The following is a 24,946-nucleotide window of genomic DNA, read 5'->3' on the forward strand; positions in this document are numbered from 1 at the left end:
TGGATATGTTGTTCACCCAGATCAGAGCTATCCATGGATGTATACATTATGGGGATATGTGGGGTTTTGAGGTGTTTTCTGTGTTTTAGAAAAATGTGGGGTTTCTGTCTGTGAGTTATTAAGTTAGCCCATTATGTTGGTAATTGTATTGTGTTGATTGCGTCAAAGACAATGCCAGTGTGTTTGTTAATTGCGTCACAGACAATGCTAGTGTGTTTGTTAATTGTGTCACAGACAATGCCATTGTGTTTGTTGAATAGGGTTAGTTTTGTGTTTAAACTGTACAGGATTGGCTGCTATGTCATGTTCTCAGTATGTCATGTGTATATAAGTCAATGCTGTGTGTTCAATAAAGTTGTTCCTGTTTTTACCCTTCATCATGTTGAGGCTGGTGTTTGGGTAACTGATCGACACTGGGGATTGCTATACGCTAAAGATTTGCTATACTTTCCTGGCTATACTATTAGCTCTTGTAAGAGCCCTTCCTGCTCTCTGGATTTAGGAGAGGTTGACCCACTGGAGCCTTGTCGTAGGTCCAGGGTGGGTAGGAGACGGTGAGACGTCAACCAAGCTTCGGTGGTTCGTGGGATCTGCAGCGCTTAGGTGTCAAGTGGAGTGCTTGGAGTCCTCGGGAAGCGCTAGGAGCATCTATCGACGAAGGTACCCGGTCGGGGTGCCAGGAGATCCGTTACATTGGTGGCAGCAGTGGGATGGCGTCCTAGTGAGAGGAGAAGCAGCTCGGAGACACCATTCGTGGATTGACAAAATTGAGGGCAACGCTAGTATCTGTACAGCGCCCCTGGCTACAGCAGCAGGATGGAACCAGCAGTGGCATACGATGAGGAAGACCTGGATTGCTGGGATGCATTAAGGAAAGGCATCTGGTACCAGGCCCTGGGTAATGTACAATACCAGCAAGGTGAGAGTCTCCCCAGTGGAGAGCAGCGATTGCAGAAGCAAATGGCCCTGCGGATGCCCTTCCTGGGAGAGAAGCCCCTGGAGGAATGGGTGAAGGAACTAGAGCACCGGGTATGGCAGGAGCTATGTTTGGAGGAGGCCTACCAGGCGCTCTGGGGGTATATGGCACAGTATATACCCTGGACAGCTGAGCATGACAAGCCAGAGGAAGAGGAGTTTGATGGTCCTGGCTTGCTATGGGAGTCCTTTGCAGAGCCTGACTTCGGGAGCCCTGCACAGTCCAGACTTCAGAACATTTTCTACGAGAGGGAGGCTAGGCAGGATTGCACTGACCCCCACAAGGTAGAGAAAGACCTGGCAAACCCAGCAACCCTGGAGTGGGAACTGGAGCAGGACTACCAAGATCTCTTCCACTCCATTGAGAGGGCTCAGTGAGAGAGCAGAGTGTCAGGTCCAGAGCCCTTCAGCTGGGAGGATATTGTGGAGGTTTACTGGGAAGACCCGACTGAAGTATCCACTGCTTCAGTACCAGCTACACAGGTAGGGGACCTCATAGACTGGTCCTGGGGGGAACCCCATATGGCAGGTGGAGATGGGACCGAGGTCTTTCCACCAGTCCTACAGGGATGCTGGGCAGTTGGCCCAGATCCCCAACGGCAGCCGGAGTTTCAGGGAGTAGGGACAGTCGGTCCTGTTCCCCAGCGGCAGTATGTTTTGCAGGGAAAGGAGAGCATCGTCTCCATCCCCCAGCGGCCGTGTGATGTACAGGGAATTGGGAGCCCAGTCTCCATTCCCCAGCGGCAGTGTAATCTACAGGGAATTGGGAGCCCAGTCTCCATTCCCCAGTGGCCGTGTGATGTACAAGGAATTGGGAGCACAGTCTCCATCCCCAAGCGGCAGTTTAACAAACCAGGGGAACACAGTAAGCCTCACAACAGTGCAGATGGGACCATGGTCTCTGCACTCACAGCACATGGGGTAGGGACAGTCGGTCCTGTCTGCCAGCAACAGGGCTGTTTAGCCAAAGGGGAGACAGTCAGTCTCCCCCCACAGCAGCATGGTGGTCTATCTAAAGGGGAGACAGTCGGTCTCTCCCTACAACAGCAGAGCGGTGTATCTAAAGGGGAGACAGTCGGTCACCCCCTACTACAACTAGGCTTCTTCCGTGGTAGCGCTGGCACCAGGGCAAAGTACCGCTGGTCTCTGCCCACTCAGCAACCCAACAAGGCAGTCTACCAGTCCCCCACACAGCCGTGGTGAGGCACATGGACATGGACAGGTTTATGCCTTGCTCAGGTGTAGTAACCATTTATTGTGGGTGGACTGTACTGCTGTTTCTGTTTTGTGGGTGGGCTGCTGGACTAACAAGGGCACTGACCGGCATAAGGTCAGAGACCCTGTTAGTCTGTTTGGAAAAGGGGAGAAATGTGACGAAACCAACCTCGCCACTGGGTGGTGGAGAAGCCTGGCTACCAGCCTCTTGCCTCAGGAATTATGGCCCATACTAACTTTGAAGGAGAAGACAGACCGGCCGCACAGCTTAAATCTGTGGAACTGTTTTGGGCAGGAAAGCCATGCTTGAGGCCGGCCAAATGTGACTTCCATGGAATTCGGGTACCCCTGCTTGAATCAGGGTGATTTTTGGATATGTTGTTCACCCAGATCATAGCTATCCATGGATGTATTCATTATCGGGATATGTGGGGTTTTGAGGTGTTTTCTGTGTTTTGGGAAAAATGTGTGGTTTCTGTCTGTGAGTGATTAAGTTAGCCCATTATGTTGGTAATTGTATTGTGTTGATTGCGTCAAAGACAATGCCAGTGTGTTTGTTAATTGCGTCACAGACAATGCCAGTGTGTTTGTTAATTGCGTCACAGACAATGCCATTGTGTTTGTTGAATAGGGTTAGTTTTGTGTTTAAACTGTACAGGATTGGCTGCTATATCATGTGTATATAAGTCAATGCTGTGTGTTCAATAAAGTTGTTCCTGTTTTTACCCTTCATCATGTTGAGGCTGGTGTTTGGGTAACTGATCGACACTGGGGATTGCTATACGCTGAAGATTTGCTATACTCCCCTGGCTATACTATTAGCTCTTGTAAGAGCTGTTCCTGCTCTCTGGATTTAGGAGAGGTTGACCCACTGGAGCCTTGCCGTAGGTCCAGGGTGGGTAGGAGACGGTGAGACCTCAACCAAGCTTCGGCGGTTCGTGGGGTCTGCAGCACTTACGGTGTCAAGTGGAGTTCTTGGAGTCCTCGGGAAGAGCTAGGAGCATCTATCGATGGAGGTACCCGGTCGGGGCGCCAGGAGATCCATTACAGTGCCAGGTTGTGTAGTGTCTGTGTCGTATGCCAGGGGTAGCGCCCTTCTTAAAGTGGGTCTCCTGAAAACAAATAATGTGTACCTTTTGACGGTGGAAGTGGTGGAGTACCTGGGTTCTTTTTTCCAGGGTGTTGAGGCCCCAGGGGAATGTCTCGAACTATGGGGGGGGGGGGTGGAAGGGGTAAGTAGTAGCCAGAGAAGAGCCGGCCTACCACATCCCATTTTAGATAACTGACAATTCTAAAACTGCGCCTACTAAAGGGAGGCAAAAGAAACAAGAAATGGTGCAAGGCACAAAGAGGGGCAACGTCATCATGGCTGTGAGCTAATGGTCCTCTTTTGGATCTGTAGGTAGTCCCTCAAGTGATGGAAGAGGAGAGGGATCCCCGTCCAGGGCCCACGGGTCGTCGCTGTCTTCGTCCTCGAGGGGTCGGTGCGACCAGTCCAGAGGTCTCGATGTTTCTGTCATGGGCGAGCTGGGCCTGACTCTGCGCTGTGGAACCCGGTGGGAGGATAGTAGGCCAGGGACCCAATTCGATTTGCAGGAGGTCCAGTTGATGGAGAGTGTGAGGAAGGTCCCCAGGAGTACGGGTGACAGCAGTATGTCCTTTGGGACCGGCAAATAGAGCAAAGGGGTAGCCCCATCGGTAGGGGATGCCGCTGTCTTTGAGGAGATCCAGCAACAGGCACAGGGCGGCTCTCTGTGTCAAGGTGTGGTGTGAAAGGTCCTGCAGCAGTGCGATAGGGGCTCCCTCGTGCGTCAAGGGGGAGACTTGTGTGGCCTTAGACAGGATCTGGTCTTTGATGACATAAAAGTGGATTCTGCATATGACGTCTCTTGGTTTAGCACCATCAGGATGCTCTATAACAGTGATGGCAAACCTTTTACAGACCGAGTGCCCAAACGCAACCCAAAACCCACTTATTTATGACAAAGTGCCAACATGCCAATTTAACCTGAATACTACAGTCCTTTATAGTATATCTTCCATGTACTTTATCATGTAGCTATAATAGCCTGCCTACATTCCGTGCGCTGACTGTGCTGTTCATAGTGCGCCCTGCGCTGATGAATGGCAGGAAAAGTCTAAGGCATATTGGTACACCTTAGACTTTTTCCAGGGTGCGGGTGCCCACAGAGAGGGCTCTGAGTGCCGCCTCTGGCACCCGTGCCATAGGTTCGCCACCGATGCTCTATAAGCTCTATGAATTTCTATATGAGAGTTTGGCGGGCGTCCCAGGATTCCATTGACTATTCGCACAATCGTGGTCAATAGGTCCTTTGACGAAACAGTCCCAGGGAGGCCTCTGATCCTTATGTTGTTTCGGTGACTACGGTTTTCTACATCGTCCAAATGTTGTTGCAGGGCATAAAATTGCGCATCATGAGTTTGGACCTTGTCTTGTAGGGCCTTGACTGCTGCCGACAGGTGGGCCTGATCTTGTGTAACAGATTTGAGTCTGGTGTCAAGCGTAGCCAACTCTGAGCGCACATGGGAGAATTCCCGTTTGCATTCTTGCAATATGTCGGCAGTGAAGTTAGACAAGTCTGCCTTAGACAGTAAAGAGCATATAAGGGTACGCAAATCCGTCATCGTAGGCGGTCTAGAGTCCTCATCAAATAAAGGTGCAGAAGATAATGGCCCTGCGGAGGATCCCTGAAGAGACACCGCTGCAGGGCCACTCTGGGCCTAAAGGTCCGGTGGGGCTGCCTTGGACAGAAGTGGACGAGGGTCGTCCCACGGGGAGCCTGTTGACCTGCGCAGGGAAGCTACCCAGGATGGGCTTGGGGAGTGAGAAGGAGGACGAAGGGTTTCCTGTGCAGCAGGAGGGGACGACACATGAGGTTCAGGCCGGGTGGGTGACCTCTGGTAGTGGTCCGGGTACTGCTTTAGAGGAAGGGGGTCCGGGCTCGGCGATTGTCGTCTGCACAGGGGCTCCTGGTGAATGGCTGGTGGGGCCCTTAGTAAATGGCTTCTGGGCCTAAAAGGACCAGCTGAAGGCCTCAGGACATGGTCCCCTGAAGTGGCAGGGCTGGGAGCTGGCGATGCTGCTTCAGCTGGCATGTTGGGAGAAGACCCTATTCTGACCTGTGATGTCCCTGGAAGCAGGGGTGCCGGAGGAGGTGATGAAGGCTCCGGTCTCCACTGGCTGACATCCTGTCCTGCACTTCTTGGGCGCTCCCAAAGTGTGCGTCCAAAGGGCTCCACTGCAGGCTGGTGTGCCACTCCTGTGGCTCCGTGCTTGGAGGCACAGAGGGCACAGATGCAGATCGGCATCTGCCGGGTGGCAGAAAGAAGACCCCGCTCGCTTTCAGGGAGTGCTGCTGTGGGTTGGGCTCTCTGGCTGACGGCTCCATCTTGGGAGCGCATGGTGCGCTGAACAGGAGCGGGGCCAGGTGAGGCAGTCTGGCGAGCAAAGCAGCGGGGCCGGTCGCCTTGAAATGATGCCAGGGGAGCCTGGTCAGGCTCTACCCTTCCTAGTGACCTTGCCCATCATTGGCGGCAGTAATGAGGAGAAGTTCAATCAGGGTGTGGAGGAGCTCTGACTGACAGCGTCCTCACTCTTCCATGGCAGGCCACGCACCTCCATTGTATGATTATTTTATTCTGTGGGTTGATACGGTTATGGCGATACAAAATTTATGTAGTTTCTTTCATGTTTCACAACTTTTTCTGCATAAAATCCCTTTTGTGTTAAAAATAAATAATATTTTGCATCACCATATACTAAAATCAATAACATTTATATTTTTTCACCAATGTAGATGTGTGTGGGCTTGTTTTATTCGGGATGGGCTATACTTTTTATTGGTATCATTTTTGGGTAGATATGTCTTTTTGATCAAAAACAGCGATTCCGTCATAGTTTTTTTTACATTTATTTTTAGTATCCATGATACTTTTAGGCCCCTTTCACACGGGCAAGATTTCTGCACAGGTGCAATGCGTGAGGTGTGAGGTGAGCGCATTGCACCCGCACTGAATCTGGACCCATTCATTTCTATGGGGCTGTGCAGATGAGCAGTGATTTTCATGCATCACTTGTGCGTTGCGTGAAAATCGCAGCATGCGCCTCTTTGTGCGTTTTCCATGCAACGCATTCCCTATAGAAGTGAATGGGGCTACGTGAAAATCGCAAGCATCCGCAAGCAAGTGCGGATGCGGTGCAATTTTCATGCACGGTTGCTAGGAGACGATCGGGATGGGGACCCGATCATTATTATTTTCCCTTATAACATGGTTATAAGGAAAAATAATAGCATTCTTAATACAGAATGCACAGTACAATAGGGCTGGAGGGGTTAAAAAATATATATATTTTTTTAACTCACCTTAATCCACTTGTTCACGCAGCCGGCTTCTCTTCTGTCTTGGTGACGTCACTACGTTCATCGCATGGTCCGTCACATGATCCATCACCATGGTAAAATATCATGTGATGGACCATGTGACGAGCATAGTGACGTCATCAAAGGTCCTATTCCTCAAAGAAGAAGACAGAAGAGAAGCCAGGCTGCGCGAACAAGTGGATTAAGGTGAGTTAAATTATTTTTTAACCCCTCCAGCCCTATTGTACTATGCATTCTGTATTAAGTATGCTATTATTTTACCTTATAACCATGTTATAAGGGAGAATAATACAATCTACACAACACCTAAGGCTACTTTCACATCAGCGTTTCGGTGTCCGCCTGTGAGATCCGTTTCAAGGCTCTCACAAGCGGCCCCAAACGGATCAGTTTAGCCCCAATGCATTCTTAATGGATGCGGATCCGTTCAGAATGCATCAGTTTGGCTCCGTTCCTCCTCCATTCCGCTCTGGAGGCGGACACCAAAACGCTGCTTGCCACATGGATCCGTCCTGACACACAATGTAAGTCAATGGGGACGGATCCGTTTGACGTTGACACAATATGGTGCAATTGCAAACGGAAACGTCTCCCATTGACTTTCAATGTAAAGTCAGGACGGATCCGTCTGACTAACAATTAGACTTAGACTTTTTTTTACATAGAATGCAGATGGATCCGTTCTGAACGGATACCATCGTTTGCGTTTATAGGTGTGGATCCGTCTGTGCAGACACCAGACGGATCCGCTCCGAACGCAAGTGTGAAAGTAGCCTAACCCAAACCTGAACTTCTGTGAAGAAGTCCGGGTCTGGGTACCAAACATGCATTACAATGTTTTGCACTCGTGCTGAAAAATTGCGCATTTTCCCGCGATGCACCCGCATCTTATCAGGGCCCAAAACATGATGCCTGTGAGAAAGAGGCCTTATAGATCAGGTCGTTATTGATGCAGCGATACCAATCACTTTTCTTTTTACACTTTTATTTTTTTATCAAGACCCATTTGGGTCTTGAAGATCCAGTGGGCCTGATCACTATACAGTGCATTGCAATAGTCATCTATTGCAATGCACTGTATAGTCAGTGCTACACTTACACTAGGGCTGATCAGACCTTCAGGGTCTGATTAGCCTTAGGTACATGGCAGCCCGGGCGCCTTTGTAAGGCATCTGGTTGCAGCGGCGGCCCGATCAACCCCATGGATGCCTCGGACGGCTACTGACCGCGGAATCTATGGGGTTAAACGGCCGAGATCGGTGCCAGCACCGATTTCAGCTGTTACAGCTGACACTCTGTTGATGGCAGCGGCTCCGTTCCTGAGTTGCTGCCATCACACCGAGACTGGCTGCAGGAGGCATCATGGGGGGGCAATGGATCAATCTGGGGGCATATGGGGGGCAATGGCACAATCTGGGGGCATATGGGGGGCCGTACATGAATGAGGGGCACGGTGGCACACAGTAGGTCTTGCCTGATTTCAGGCTGTGATCTCCAAAGTGGAGATCACAGCCTGAATCCGACATTTTAACACTAAAATGCTCTGATTGGTTAGTAGTCTGCAGAGACTAACCAATCGGAGCGCTTGCCGGCAAGGGACCAATCTGATTGGCCCCTTGCCGACTTTCCTGGTGTCTCTGCTCTCGGGGAGAGTGGAGACTCCAGGGCTGTGCCACTTTATTTAAAGAGGACACTACAGGGGACATTATATTTAAGGGGGTCACTATATTTAAAGATGCCACAATTGGGGACATTTTATATAAAGAGGCCACTACTGTGGGGGGGGGGGGGGATTATATGTAAAGAGGCCACTTCTGGGGGCATTATATGTGAAGATGGCACTTCTGGGGGCATTATATGTACATAGGGCACTACGGGGGGCATTATATGTAAAGAGGCCACTACTGGTGGTCATTATATGTGAAGAGGGCACTACTTGGGGATATTATATGTACATAGGGCACTACTGGGGAGGCGTTATATCTACTAAACAGGGGCATACATGGAGGCATTAATACTAAATAGGTGTGTTTAATTATGCAGAAACAAGGTCAGGAAACGTCATCATGGTGATCTGTGCAGGACTGAGAAAAAAAAAGGAAGGAGAACGACTCCAGTCAGAGGAGACATCACCAGTAAGTCACTGGGTGGGGCCTAAACAGGATTATTAGCGACTGGGTCATGGTGTAGCGGTATTATTTGGCCTTTATAAAATGTTATTATTGGCAATTTTGGACACATATTCTGTAAAATGCACTTTACAGTGTTTTGTTATGTGCGTAATTAACCCCTACAACAAACCGCGGGTGATGGTTAGAAGGGCTATTTTAGAGGGGCTCCACAGGCTGTGTTGATGTGTTTGTGGGGTAACTTGAACTGCCCCTGCCCTCCCGGTTTAAATGTGCTCTTATGGTGGACGGTTTAGCTTGGGTAAAAGTCATCCTAAGTTGGGATGGACTTTTTATTTATTAATATTGAAGACTGAGTTTATGACTGGGCTTATGGTTCTCATGTAACATCTTACATTTAATAAAGTAGGCTGTGCCCATTTTTATCCTCTATATCTCCAGTGTATTTTATTGTTATTATTCTATTTAGGCAATTGTATTTCATATACTGTAATACATGAAAACCCCTTTAACCCGCTGTAATATTGTTGATACATAAGGCCCAATATTTCATCTCCTATTTAGTTCCTTAGTGCAATATGTACAGCTTTTGGGTTTTGACTTGTGAGACAACAACTCTATTCCCCCACCCATATGCTCTGACAGCTGCAGACCACTGCACATGGTTTCTGTATATATACGACCTTGCAGACACATGGACACCACAGGTCAGCCATGTACAGTAAGAGAAATAAATGAGTCATATATACAGGTTTAATGGAAGAAAAATATCTCGGAAGCTGTGGGTATTCATTCTGCCAGTAACCTGTATTATGTGCAAATACTCCAAATTAGATGCAGATGGTTCTAAAACTGCTACTAATAAAATCTGTTTTTCTAAACGTCTCTTGGTTTAGCAGAAAACCTTTAAAAAATCCCCCTCCTCCATCGTTAAATACTTAAACTACACCAGAGTAGATGAATTTTGTTTGGTTTGCATTTCCAAAAGCATCCGCCTGGGTTAGCTTAACGTAAAGGCACAATTAATCGTATAACACATAGTATACAAAACAAGCACACTATAGAAGCAGAGAAATGGTATGTAAAGGCTGTATTATACTGGCTGATATTTTGACCGATAATCTCATTCATCTGGCAATTCAGATTTTTAAGCATACTTAAAAAACAGCGCTTTCCGGCGGCAGATCGTGCTGTCTAAAGCTGGATTTATACGGGCCGACTGAACGGCCGACTGTCAGGATGGAAGCGTTCCTTTCCAACAGTCGGCTGCTCATTCAGTGAAGGAGACCGGCTGCATTTATATGCAGTGATCTTCTTGACTGTATGAGGCCGAGGGATCACTATTGCGGTCTCTCATCCTCATTCACACGACCGTTGTGTGCATCCGTGGCCGTTGTTCCGTTTTCTGTGATTTTCTGCGGACCCATTGACTTTCAATGGGTCCGTTGAAAACTCGGAAAATGCACCGTTGTTCATCAGCGGCCATGATCCGTGTTTCCTGTCCGTCAAAAAAATATGACCTGTACTATTTTTTTGACGGACAACGGTTCACGGACCCATTCAAGTCAATGGGTCCGTGAAAGAACATGGATGCACACAAGATTGGCATCCGCGTCCGTGATCCGTGTCCGTAGGTTACTTTCATACAGACCCCCAACCCTCCCCAGTTTTAATTTCATTGGTGGCCAGTGCGGCCCCCCGGCCCCCCTCCCTCCCTCTATTGTATTAATTGAATTGGTGGCCAGTGTGCGGCCCCCCCCTCCCTCCCTGTATTGTATTAATTTCATTGGTGGCCAGTGTGCGCCCCCCCCCCCGGCCCCTCTCCCTCCCTCTATTGTATTAATTTCATTGGTGGCCAGTGTGCGGCCCCCTCCCTCCCTCTATTGTATTAGTTTCATTGGTGGCCAGTGTGCGGCCTCCCCTCTCGCCCCCCCCCCCCCGATCATTGGTGGCAGCGGAGAGTTCCGATCGGAGTCCCAGTTTATTCGCTGGGGCTCCGATCGGTAACCATGGCAACCAGGATGCTACTGCAGTCCTGGTTGCCATGGTTACTTAGCAATATTAGAAGCATCATACTTACCTGCTGCGCTGTCTGTGACCGGCTGGGCGCTCCTCCTACTGGTAAGTGACAGATCATTAAGCAATCCGCCGCACAGACCCGTCACTTACCAGTAGGAGGAGCGCCCGGCCGGTCACAGACAGCGCAGCAGGTAAGTATGATGCTTCTAATATTGCTAAGTAACCATGGCAACCAGGACTGCAGTAGCGTCCTGGTTGCCATGGTTACTGATCGGAGCCCCAGCGATTAAACTGGGACTCCGATCGGAACTCTCCACTGCCACCAATGATCATATCCGACAGTATATTCTAACATAGAGGCGTTCCCATGGTGATGGGGACGCTTCAAGTTAAAATATACCATCGGATTGGAGAAAACTCTGATCCGATGGTATAATAGGGACTCCTGACTTTACATTGAAAGTCAATGGGGGACGGATCCGTTTGCAATTGCACCATATTGTGTCCACGTCAAACGGATGCGTCCAATTGACTTGCATTGTAAGTCAGGACGTATCCGTTTGGGTCCGCACGGCCAGGCGGACACCAAAACGATTTTTTATTCATGTCCGTGGATCCTCCAAAAATCAAGGAAGACCCACGGAAGAAAAAACGGACGGATCACGGACCTTGTTTTTGCGGACCTTAAAAAAAACGGTCATGTGCATGAGGCCTCATACAGATTCATGGTTTCTGACCAGCAGATCGCTGTTTAGACCACACGATCTGCTGCCAAGAAACTATGATTGGTGATGCCTGCATGAATGACAAGATCACCTGCTTTTCGCTCATTCATTGGGTGATCAGCGGCACATTTACATGGCCAGATTGTTGGGAACGGCCATTTGCACGAACAGTCGTTCCCGATAATCTGCCTGATTCTTGGGCTGTGTAATTTCACCTTAATAGCGATTGCCGCCGACAAATGAGCGATGGCATAGCAATGCTGTCTAAATGCACATAAAAAATTAGTCCTTTGAATTTAATGGGGTTCGTCAGACAGTCCAAATGCCCCAAAATAGGACTTGTCTTATTTTTTTATGGCAATTGGCCTTGACTGTTTATTCCATAATGCTATCTTTAGATTCAAGGTTTGGTTACTCTCTCAAACAGAGTGGGGTGTCTTCGACCCGTTGTCCCACTCTAAGATACAAAGTCCTAATCATATCAGTAGTAGCTGCTCTATGAGCTACTTTCTTAAGGGTACTGCAGCAGGAGGGGAAAATGCTTCTCTCACTTCTCCTTGTCTAGTCACTTTGAAAACCCCTCCTTTGGTGGGAAACTGAAAAACCCACTTCTGCCCAAAGCGCAGGGGTCAAGTCCTGGAAAAAAAAGTGTGGGAACTCACCCAAGATCCACTGCAACCCCCCCCCCCCTCCAACAAAAAAAAAAAGCACAGAAAATCTAGCACGCTGTAATTTGTGTAGCTGTGGACTGAGCCAAATGTACACATTATGATCAAAACACAATATCATAGTGCCATCCTCTCCCCCTGTCCCCTAATGTGCCAGTATCAAGTTCCTCTCTCCTACCCCCTTCATGTGCCAGTATCATGGCGCCAATAGCCCGCCTCCCCCGTGGCAGTAAAGTAACAGTCTGGTATTTAAAAAAAAAACAAAAAAAAAAAACACTTTTAGAAAAGTTTGTCCTGGGATTCGAACTCATGACCCCTACACATCAGAGGCAAGGCATATGCCCTCACAGCTATGAAAGCTGTCTAGCTAGTTATTTAAAAAAAAAAAATATATAAGACTTCTACTGTAGGTAACTTTTCCCACTGTGTATGGATGTAGCAGAGCTGGATGTGTTGGGGCAGCTGTCATGTGTATGGTTGTACACTAGGTATCAGTACACTAGGTATCAGTAGAAGTCTTATTAAAAAAAAAAAAACACTTTTAGAAAAGTTTGACCTGGGATTCGAACTCATGACCTCTACACATCAGAGGCAAGGCATTTACCCTCACAGCCATGAAAGCTGTCTAGGTAGTACTTTTCTGAAAGACATTCTAAATGATCTCCTATGTGTCAGCTGCGAACGCTCTGCCCGAAGTGATGAACATATACTCGCAGCGTATCAGGCCGACAGAAGAAGTGAAGGAGATGATGTCAGTAGGGGGCGGGGCGCCATGAGAGAGTCACAGCAGGCAGCAGCACCGCACAGACAGCTGTGAAGCCGCTTCTCAACTGAAGCCTGCCCTGCACAGTGCGCTTCACCCCCTGTGAATCTGATTTCTCCTGGCTTGAGGCTGAAAGGGAACGGCGTTCCTGCCATGAAAAAAGTGCAGGAACGCCGTTCCCACGCGTTCCCCCTCCACTCGACCCCTGCCAAAGCGGGACAGAATTAAATGGTTAGTTCCATTCTTTCTAAAGGAATCTGGCAGAACATATGCCACCTGCTGGAAAACCATGCGCATCACATGTACATGGGGTTATCCCACTTAGCGTTTTTATACTTACCTGCTGCCACCGCGTGTTCACTTCCTGGATTCTGGCTGGGGGCGGGCTTCGCCGTGCCGCGCGCTGGACTGAATGCGCACGCCGCCGCGCATGCGCAATGGTGACTTATTCCTACAGAGCCGGTGTGCGCGTTCGCAGCTCTGTACTATTCTGGCCGGGAAGAAGTCACCGTCGCGCGTGCGCGTTCAGAACAGCGAGCGGACCGGCCGGGAGAAAAGAAGGAGTCTTCTGGGCAAGCGCGACCTTCCGGCTTTTGGAGAAGAGCAGTGGTCGTAACCAGGGGAGACCGAGTCACAACAATCAGGTAAGTGGGGATGAATTTTATCCTAATCGGTGGGGATTTGTTAATAAAGTATATTTACAAAAATGATCACTGTCAAATCATTAACAGATTTAACAGTGATCATTATGATGGGATAACCCCTTTAAGTCACTAAATATACCGATGGGATAGATTGCTAGACATAGGAACCTAGAGCCAGGTGACAAAATGGTTGTGCCCCTCTCCGGGGTACTACAGATACTATCCATGTTTGGTCCTTGATTTTCATGGATCATTGGTAGGAAATTCTCTGGAAACTAATTTTCAGCCTAGCAGTGTCAGTGGAACACGGATGACAAAAACGGACACACAAGCCAAACATGGATGCTTAATGGACATCTTTATGGAAGAACCACTGTCCATATTGTCACAGATGTCATTTTGTACGTGTGAGAGACACCTTATCTGTAACCTGCACAAGCCTTCACTCTGCAGAAAGTTTGACTGTGATAATAATAGTGATTTCTCAGGGCAGTTTTACCAAGAAATAGACTGTCAGATTACATGCTGCTTTGGCCTCCCTCCCTCTTATTATATTACACCACACTGACATTTTCCTGTTGAGCTTGATCGATGTTCTGTCAGTCACCTTGTTTTGATCTCTTCTTTATTTGTTCCATCTGTTATTCAAGCCTAGACAAGTGTGGACTTGATTGAGCCTGTGTCCTGATTTTTTTTTTTTTCATGCTACATTTTGCTCATTTTCTCCCCTGATAAACAGTTCTGTCTGGTTAAATGCATTCATGCACAATCCCACATTCCAAAATTCTCTCTGGCAGCTATCTCTGCCATTCTTGCATTCAAGCCATTTACAATTTGCCAAATCTCTGCCCACGGGGAAATAAAGACAGATACAGCCCTTATTCTTAATGTAGAATAAATTATATCATTTAGAATGAGTAGATATCATAGGAATGGACAGTTCCACCCAGTAGTTCTTAGCCATGCACCTGATATTCAAATGTCAGAACACATGGAATTAGAATTGACAGGAGAAGGTACTTGGGTCCCTTGTCCATAAGCTGAATAAGCGGATCACAAAGTGTCCCTCTACTTGGATTCCAGTGTCCCTCTACTTGGATTCCAGTGTCCCTCTACTTAGTCAGCCCAGTATCACATGGCATGTGCCATACAATACTCCTTGTGGGTGGTGGCATCGATGAACAGACTACATCTGCACAGCTTTTTGCACCAGTACGAGACCCTGAGATTAGTAGGTTAAAAATAAAATAAAGTCCTGTTTCTACAAAGTAATGACTGATAACCTGAAATTGTAACAGGCAGTGGGTATGGACCAATGAGTGGTTTGACTTTGTGTTTTATGTTATCTTGGCAATCCCCAGGTTTTCACTATTTAAAACTTATACAGGAATCTGGCCTTCGCTGCAGTGGAACCACCAGGACGCTGCCTCGTGGAATAATCCCGGTGTAGAGACATTGGTGTGAAGCACCAGTGGGCCAGACAATACTAGTGGTAGATAGACCAAGGTCAGTTCAGGCAGGATTTGTGCCACACCAGGATTTGACGGCAGGCAGTGGAGTAAAAGAGTCGGTAAACAGGCAGAAGTTCAGTACATGGGCAGACAGTGGTTACCTTCAGTGATTAAACTAGTAAACTAGAAACCTAAGATCAGGCAAGGAGTCAGAGGGCAGACCAGCATTTATAGCAGAAGCTAATTAACAATTATTAGAAACAGCCGTGAAAATACAAAGATCAAGCAGAGGAGTGATGGTGACAAAAATGGGAGAAGTAGTAGTTCAATTAATAATTTTATTAATAGAAGTAGCAGGGCAGCGATGGACACAGACCATCGCTGTAACATAAATATTCAGGAGCCCATACAAGACTGCACTGACCAATTACAGGCCAGATGATTGTGTAAGGGACTCAGGTTATGACGCTATAATGGTTCCTAGCGATAACGGAAAACATTAGGTACAGCAGTCAACAGCACCATCAATAAAGGTATTCACATAGTGCTGCGGATAGGTCAGCAGTATCTGATTGGTCGGGATCAGGCACCCAGCACCCCTGTCATTCAGCTATTTGAAGAGGTTGTGGCCTCATTGCAGCTTACCAAATACAGAGCTGCCCACTGGATAGCGGCGGTGCTTGGTATCACAGCACAGCCGTAGTCACTCAAATGGGACTGAGCTGCACCGTCCTAGACCATGTGGTTGGTAAATGTGATGTCACTGGCCTCTTCAAATAGCTGATTGACGGGGTGCCGGGAGTCAGACTTCCACTGATCAGATAATGATGACCTATCCTGAGGATAGGTCCTCAGTTTTAAACACTCAGACAACCCGTTTAATACTATATATTTTAAAATATTTTAAAAGTATCAATGTTCTCCGCTGTAAAATGGAAAAAAATGTATATTAGTATTCTGGCTTAAGGACATAAAATAATTAAAAGCTCAGCACATATGTAAGGTGAGGGACATGACAAATAACAGGAAAATGTGTAACATCAGCATAAACTCACCTGTGCGAGGTCTACTATAAATTGTAAATTGTTTAGCAGTTTGCAGGTATAGACTTGGCCTCAAGACATAATTGTTCCTTCTACATGAAAACTCGTTAGAATTAGGCTACCTTCACAAAAAAAAAAAAAAACAGCCCTTAAAAACGGGTATACTGTCATTTTTTTCTTGGCCATTTTGCATCAGTTTGTGCATCCATTTTCTGGCTGTTTATTCGTTTTTAACAGCCATTTTGCTTCAGTTTTCAATAGTTGTTAAAAGCTTCCATTAAAAATGAATACATTTCATATTTCCAACCCCTGCTGTGCCCTCAGTGTATATAATGCCCCCGTTCTGCCGCCAGTATTATAAAATGCCTCTTTAGCCCCCGACCCATTATAGTACAGGCAAAAAAACTAAAAATACTCACCTCATCCACTTGAACACGCAAGAAAAACTTGTTTCTCACTGGATGCTGCAGGACCTGCATTTTCAGTGTGATCATGTGACATCATCATGCTGGGAGTGCAGGTCCTGCTGCATCCAGTGACGAGCAAGGGTTTGAGGAGTGAATGCTTCCGTGCATTCAAGTGGATGAGCTATGTTTTAATTTTAACTCCTGAAAGTCCCTCGTAGCCATTTCAAACGGCTGTTGGATGGGTGCACTCCTGTTTATACAGCCCCCTTTGAAGATCACAAAGTGGCGGTTTAAAGCCACGACCGGGACCTTCAGCGCTGCATCACACTGAAAAAAATGGGAAACAGAAACAATGCAGCCGCCGGCCGAACTTCAGAAAATATGGAAATAGAAACCTTTCTTCAGACATACTGATTTCCCAAATTTCACAATGACTTGTTTTGACTGTGCTACATGGTTGTGCATGTGGCTTTAATAATAAAATGAATTTTACTGGTTAATGTGTGCCTTTTGCAATTTTATTGCTATCTACGGTAGATAACGTGATAAATAATAAGATATAGACGTAAAGTAGCTCAGAAGCAATTTAACCCAAATGTCAGGCTGTGAAGTCTCATTCAGATTGGTCTCTACATGCATTTGTATATTTGTGTCGAATCTGAATCCTCTAGGCATTTGCCATTTAGGACAAATCCACCTCGTTGCCCTAATATTTTGTCTTCTTGCTCTCTGATTCCTGCATTGTCTATGAAAAGTACAACCCCAATTCCAAAAAAGTTGGTATGCTGTAAAATGTAATTAAAAACAGAATGCAATGATCTGCAAATCTCATAGACCCATCCATATGTTATTCACAATCGATCACAGACCATGTATCAGGTGGTTAAAGTCAGATATTTTACCATGTCTTGAAAAAAATACCTAAATTAGAGCTTGATGGACGCAATGCATCTCAAAAAAGGGATCGGGACAATATAGGAGTGGAAAAGTAAAAAAACTGCTACAGGAGCAATTTGCAACTAAGTCACATGACTGGGTATGAAAAGAGCAAGTTAGAGAGGTAGAGTAGAGCAGAAAAAAATGGGCAGAGGTTCACCAATCTGTGAAAACTGCCTAAAAACTGTTGAACAATTTCAGAAAATGTTCTTCAACGTAAATCATGAAGACTTTAAATATCCTATCATCTACAGTACATAATATCATCAAAAGTTTCAGAGTATCTGGAGAAATCTATGTACGCAAGATACAAGGCTGAGGATCAATAATGGACACGTGATCTATGGGTCTTTAATCTGGCAGCTGGATTTTAGGACTGGATTTTAGGAGTGAGGAGCATTTAGCTGTTGACTCACTTGCAATATTCTGTCTGTAAATCGATAAGGAGTCAGGGTGCTCTATGAGCTGGTTTCCTCTGGAGGACTCCTGCTGCAGGACGGGGGTTTCCCCCCGCTGCTACATCTTCACACATCTGCATCCCACACTAGCTTAGAACAACTAACTGCAGACTCTGCCTTGGTAGGAAGCAGGACTGGCCCACATCCCGGCCAAAAGGGGTGAGAATGGAATGGTAAGTCCCATTCTATCTAAAGATCTCTCTGCCATATGTCCGCTGGGGTTATCACAGACCGAAGTACGCTGCCGGTCTATGATAAATCAGGGCCAAGGTGTCTAAGGGGACCTATTGGCTCTACAATATTTGTTCAGGAGCTTTCTTCCGGTGCTTGGACATACATTGGAACATATTGAGTAAGAATATCCACACCCCACACTGTGGAAGCATGCATTGTTAGTACAACAACCTGTTAAAAAAAAGGTGCAGAACTTAATCTGATTTTAGGGTCTGCCCTGAGGTTGCATTGCATTGCAAGAAAGTGGTGCACCCCCATTCCTGGATGCTTATGTGCAAGTCAGTTAGAGAAGTGCAGTGTAAGGCTACATGCACACGACCGTGTGTGTTTTGCGGTCCGGCAAAAAAACGGATGACATTCCGTATGGCATCCGTTTTTTTGCGGATCCGTTTTTTTTGCGGATCCATTGTAATAATGCCTATACTTGTCCGCAAACTAGAAAAAAATAGGACATGCACTATTTTTTTAGCGGAGCAACGGAACGGACATACTGATGCGGACAGCACACTGTGTGCTGTCCTTGTTTTTTGCGGACCCATTGAAATGAATGGGTCCGCATCCTATCGGCAAAAAAAACGGATCAGACACTGAAACAAAATACGGTCGTGTGCATGTAGCCTAAGACAGGAACATATTGGCCTATTAACTAACTGTACAGACATGTCACCTGTAAGAACCCCAAAAAATACATTTCTGTAACACCTGTGAATCTATTGTATGCTGAGAACTATAACTAACGTGCCTAAACTTCTTTAGTGAAGAATTGTTTGCTGTTAACCTGGCTTCATTATTCCCTGCACCGTTACACTGCACCAACATCTACAGCGGCATCAAGGGACCTGCCTTGCACCTCAAGACCAACACCAAGGGTACCCAAACCTACACCATGCATGTGACATCGAGAACCAGGGTGTGGCCAGACGGGAAGAACAGGTGCACCCTTACCATCACTTTACGACCTAGAGGAGCGTCAGAATGAGTATTGTAACTACCTTTCTTGCTACTATCATTCCTCTCCCCTCTCCTGATAATGGACTACACAACCCATGATTCCTGATTGTTGGCATGCTGGGTGCAGTAGTTGCAGGAGAGCTGCTTGCTACAGACTACTATTCTATTCTGGAGTTTATTTGGCTCTGTAAAATATGCATATTTCTTGGTATTCATAAAAAGAACAGCTTATGTTTCAAGTTGGAAATTTGCAGCCTTAACATTGCACCAAGGGCAGGAAGAAAACAGTGACTGCCAAATGCTCAAGGCTGTGCAAGCACATAATAGAACCTAGAGGAAAATGATACAAGCTGGACCAAAAATTACAGCCACAGGGAAAACAAGCAGGCAGCCGATGACGGCAATTACATTAATAGCTGGAGGACTCCACAAACTAAGCCTCTCCCAGGAGGTATATATACTGTATACTAACCATGTTTGGCAGCATGTTACTCTGATCTTTCTGGTCTAATGTGTAACGCCCTATGCAGACACAACTCTACCTGTACAGGTATCGGAAAATCCAGCTACTTAAGTAGCTTAAAGAGGACCCATCCCCACTCTTTACATGTTTATTTTATGTATGCCCCATCAAAAACATTTTCCTAGAACTTTGTTGTCTCGTTCCTCTATTATTCCCCATAGAAATGTAAAGCTAAGTTTACAACTGGGTGTTTACAGTGAAGGGGTGTCTCCAGTGCCCCATAACAGCGCTGGCTACAGTGCCCCATAACAGTTTCAACCAAAGTACTCCATAGCAGCAACCACGGTGCCACATAACAGCGCCGGCCACAGTGCCCCATAACAGTTTCAGTCACAATGCTCCATAACAGAGCCGGCCACAGTGCCCTATAACAGTTTCAACCAAAGTACTCCATAGCAGCACCAGCCACGGTGCCACATAACAGTTTCAAAACAGTTTCAGAAAAATATTGATCGCTACCTCATCGCCCAAATTAATGATAACCAAGATTCCAGCCACACTACCTCCTCTCTCCTGTCGAGGTCAGGGTTTTCAAATTTGAGTTAGGATTATTTTATTGTGTTTGTAATTGCTGTTGTACAAGAAAACGAAGATTCAGCTCACCTATGTGCTTCTGTGCAGACCTGCAGCAATGTCCGTAGACAAAAGGAGAGGAGATTCCAGCTTCCATAAAAACACCATATTATTTATTGGCTCCAGGAAATCCGACAGTACAGACATGTATACACAACTGATGCATTTTGGGCTGTACACTAGCCAATAGTTATCCCATGGCTAGGCTACAGCCCGAAATGTGTCAATGGTGTATACATGTCTGTACTGTCGGATTTCCTGGAGCCAATAAAGAGAATGGTGTTTTTATGGAAGCTGGAATCTCCTCTGCTTTTGTAGATGCTGTTCTTCTGTGTTATTTGTATTACATTGTATGTAAGCTGCTGTAACTGCACAGTAACTTCCCTTTGGGATTAATAAGATTGTATTGTATTGTACACCAGTGGTTCAGTGCTGGTGGCAAGGACTGGTGTTTAACCCTGCTGCTCACAAAGAAGTGGGTGCAATGTACTCCTGCATGCACACGTAGTATACTGTGGCAGATATACTAAGGGCTGCACGGGGCAGCTGCATGAGGATCGCAGACCCATTCACTTGAATAGGGTCCACGATCCACATCCGACGTAGTGCATGAACTACTTTTTTGTGGTGCGATGGCACGGCCAGAAACACTACGGAAGCTTCCGCACCGGATTTGCGGACCCTTTCAAGTGAATGGGTCCGCATCCGTGATGCGGAATGCACATGGCTGGTGACCCATGTATTGCCGAACCGCAGCACGGGCATGGAGCCCTTACGTTTGTGGGCATGAGCCATAAGACTGACGTAACACGCTCCATTCTTAGTGAAAAATCTGAAGGTGTAAATTGTGCTAAATTAATTCAGATCCACAGGCCTCTTAATAAATTTGCTGCATCTTTTGGCAGTTCATGCACCAGAAATTCTCTGGCATAGCTGAGCTGGCATAGACTCAAACTATAACTTACTCCTGTACATCCCTAAGTCCGGGCTACGTTGAAGAGCTTTACTCCACTTTTGCTACTCTCTACTTTTCAAAAGAGGTGAGAAGCGAAAGTGGAGTAAAGCTCTTCATATATCTGCCCCATTGTGTGCATTACTGTTCAGGGAGCAGGGGTCACACACTGGCATCACTCAACCACCAATGAAGCCAGGGTAAGGAGAAAGTCCATTTCTTTCACGAGCTCTCTCCTGTCCTGGGAAAGTAGACTTATATATAGTGTAATTTGCCGTTTTGCAAGGTTAGTATAATGCTGACAGTTACAATACAGCCATGTTTGCATCCCTTCACTCCCAAGGTGAATATAGCTATAACCTTTACATTGAGGAATTGCTATTTGAGCCGTAAATAGGTGCACTACGACCCTCTCTGGTAGACGTGCATAGCCTAAACTCTGCAGCCAGCATCATGGCCCGTGTGGCGAGCGGTGCATGATGCGGTTGATCTACAGCTCTCAGCAAAGCTGACCCACCACCATCTAGTTCTGTAACAGCTGGAAAGAGTTGCCTAGATCTTTTACAGAAGTCCATGAGATACTAAAATCACAGGCATGCAAACACTACAGAGGCTTTCAGAGAACTGGAGCTTAATTACAGAACATCTTACTGTGGAAAATAAGGATCTGGCACAGCAGCAGTTTGTGGATCACCCCCATTTCTTCTTCGTAGCCTTGCGATTGTCCAGAGTCACCTGCGCTTGACTTTGATCTGCTTGTTATGATCCGATGGGAAGGACTCTCCTTAGTGGATACACACCATCTGCTTAAGAAAACAGTTTGGGTGTTTTGCTCCCTCCTTTCTAATAACTTACAGCCCTTTTCTTGTCCTCTTAGCCCTATCCTATATCCAGCAGCTTCGCTTGTTACAGCCTCTCTTTGTGACTTGCACACAGACCAAGAAACAACTGTGAACTCTAAAACCTCCTCTTTTTTTTCCCTCCACCCTTCTCTGTCTTGATCTTGCCTGGAATTCATATTCTTGAAGTCTGTACAAGTCCCAGCTGTGGAAGGCAGTTCCTGACACAACTCCAACCCCATCACATTGTTTTTGATGTCCCATTTATCTGCTTTATTTGCATTTGTTTTTATCTCGCCAAGTGCTGAGCAATGATGGAGCCACTCGACTTCGGTCATGAGAGATTTATGGTCCATCCAGATTAGAGAAGAGGTAAACAGTATGAAACTGTATAAAATAACAGTATAAAAGTATAGTAAGATTTTTTTTAGGGGGTGATGGTTATTAAATGGAAGCTGGGCTTAATGCTTTGGCAAAAAGTATTGTTTCCTAGACAGGGTCATTGAGTTTCCATAAAACGTTTGAGATGTCAGAGACATATCAAAGGTTTTGATTGGTGGAAGTCTGAGTGCTGAGACCCTCACTGAAAGCTAGAACAAGGAGAGAGAAGGTCTTGCATATGACACACTCTACTCGTTGCAGGGGACGACTCGATACAAGTCTATTGGTCTGTCTCCTGCAGTGAGGAGAGAGAGTGAGATATGTGAGCATCTCTCTCTCCTCATTATAGGAATCAGCGGTGACCACAGCATTTGGATCCCCAAGGTTTTATGAAAACTTAGTGACTCTTTAAAACCACCTCCGGACCGCCTAACGCAGATGTGCGGTCCGGAGGTGGCAGCCCTGCGCTCAGCGACGCATATACGCGTCATCTCGCGAGACGCGCGCGCTCACAGGAACGGAAGGTAAGCGAGTGGATCTCCAGCCTGCCAGCGGCGATCACTCGCTGGCAGGCTGGAGATGTGATTTTTTTTAACCCCTAACAGGTATATTAGACGCTGTTTTGATAACAGCGTCTAATATACCTGCTACCTGGTCCTCTGGTGGTCTCTTTTGTTTGGATCGACCACCAGAGGACACAGGTAGCTGTGTAAAGTAGCACCAAACACCACACTACACTACACCCCCCCCCCTGTCACTTATTAACCCTTTATGAACCACTGATCACCCCATATAGACTCCCTAATCACCCCCCTGTCATTGATCACCCCCCTGTAAGGCTCCATTCAGAGGTCCGTATGATTTTTACGGATCCACGGATACATGGATCGGATCCGCAAAACGCATACGGACGTCTGAATGGAGCCTTACAGGGGGGTGATCAATGACAAGGGGGTGATCACGCATATAGACTTCCTGATCACTTCCCTGTCATTGATCACCCCCCTGTCATTGATCACCCCCCTGTCAGGCTCCATTCAGAGGTCCGTATGATTTTTATGGATCCACGGATACATGGATCGGATCCGCAAAACGCATACGGACGTCTGAATGGAGCCTTACAGGGGGGTGATCAATGACAAGGGGGTGATCACGCATATAGACTTCCTGATCATTTCCCTGTCATTGATCACCCCCCTGTCATTGATCACCCCCCTGTCATTGATCACCCCCCTGTCAGGCTCCATTCAGACGTCCGTATGATTTTTACGGATCCACTGATACATGGATCGGATCCGCAAAACACATGCGGACCTCTGAATGGAGCCTTACAGGGGGGTGATCAATGACAGAGGGGTGATCACCCATATAGACTCCCTGATCACCTCCGTCATTGATCACCCCCCTGTAAGGCTCCATTCAGACGTCCGTATGATTTTTACAGATCCACTGATACATGGATCGGATCCGCAAAACACATGCGAACGTCTGAATGGAGCCTTACAGGGGGGTGATCAATGACAAGGGGGTGATCACGCATATAGACTCCCTGATCACCCCCCTGTCATTGATCACCCCCCTGTAAGGCTCCATTCAGACGTCCGCATGTGTTTTGTGGATCCGATCCATGTATCCGTGGATCCGTAAAAAATCATACGGACGTCTGAATGGAGCCTTACAGGGGGGTGATCAATGACGGAGGTGATCAGGGAGTCTATATGGGGGATCACCCCTCTGTCATCGATCACCCCCCTGTAAGGCTCCATTCAGACGTCCGCATGTGTTTTGCGGATCCGATCCATGTATCCGTGGATCCGTAAAAAATCATACGGACGTCTGAATGGAGCCTTACAGGGGGGTGATCAGGGAGTCTATATGGGTGATCACCCCTCTGTCATTGATCACCCCCCTGTAAGGCTCCATTCAGATGTCCGCATGTGTTTTGCGGATCCAATCCATGTATCCGTGGATCCGTAAAAAATCATACGGACGTCTGAATGGAGCCTTACACGGGGGGGATCAATGACAGGGGGGTGATCACCCCATATAGACTCCCTGATCACCCCCCTGTCATTGATCACCCCCTGTAAGGCTCCATTCAGACATTTTTTTGGGCACAAGTTAGCGGAAATTTTTTGTTTGTTTTTGTTTTTTCTTACTAAGTCTCATATTCCACTAACTTGTGTCAAAAAATAAAATCTCACATGAACTCACCATACCCCTCACGGAATCCAAATGCGTAAAATTTTTTAGACATTTATATTCCAGACTTCTTCTCACGCTTTAGGGCCCCTAAAATTGCCAGGGCAGTATAAATACCCCACATGTGACCCCATTTCGGAAAGAAGACACCCCAAGGTATTCCGTGAGGGGCATATTGAGTCCATGAAAGATTGAAATTTTTGTCCCAAGTTAGCGGAAAGGGAGACTTTGTGAGAAAATACAAAAAAAAAAAATTCCGCTAACTTGTGCCAAAAAAAATTAAAATTCTAGGAACTCGCCATGCCCCTCACGGAATACCTTGGGGTGTCTTCTTTCCGAAATGGGGTCACATGTGGGGTATTTATACTGCCCTGGCAATTTTAGGGGCCCTAAAGCGTGATCCAAATGTCTAAAATAGCCCTTCTAAAAGGAATTTGGGCACCTTTGCGCATCTA

General features: G+C 46.7%; 1 protein-coding gene across 1 annotated transcript in view; it reads right to left on the reverse strand.

The window, feature by feature from the left end:
• The window catches only part of MXRA8 (matrix remodeling associated 8), a 48,291-nt gene extending 26,246 nt beyond the window's left edge, over positions 1–22,045 (reverse strand). The window contains exon 1 of the mRNA XM_044278273.1: positions 21,721–22,045. Within this exon, the coding sequence (XP_044134208.1) occupies positions 21,721–21,769 (49 nt within the window). The 5' untranslated portion in view covers positions 21,770–22,045. The remainder of the gene's footprint in view (positions 1–21,720) is intronic.
• Between the last annotated feature and the right edge of the window lie 2,901 nt (positions 22,046–24,946).

Source organism: Bufo gargarizans, chromosome 2 (genome assembly GCF_014858855.1).
Source record: "Bufo gargarizans isolate SCDJY-AF-19 chromosome 2, ASM1485885v1, whole genome shotgun sequence".
NCBI lineage: Eukaryota > Metazoa > Chordata > Amphibia > Anura > Bufonidae > Bufo > Bufo gargarizans.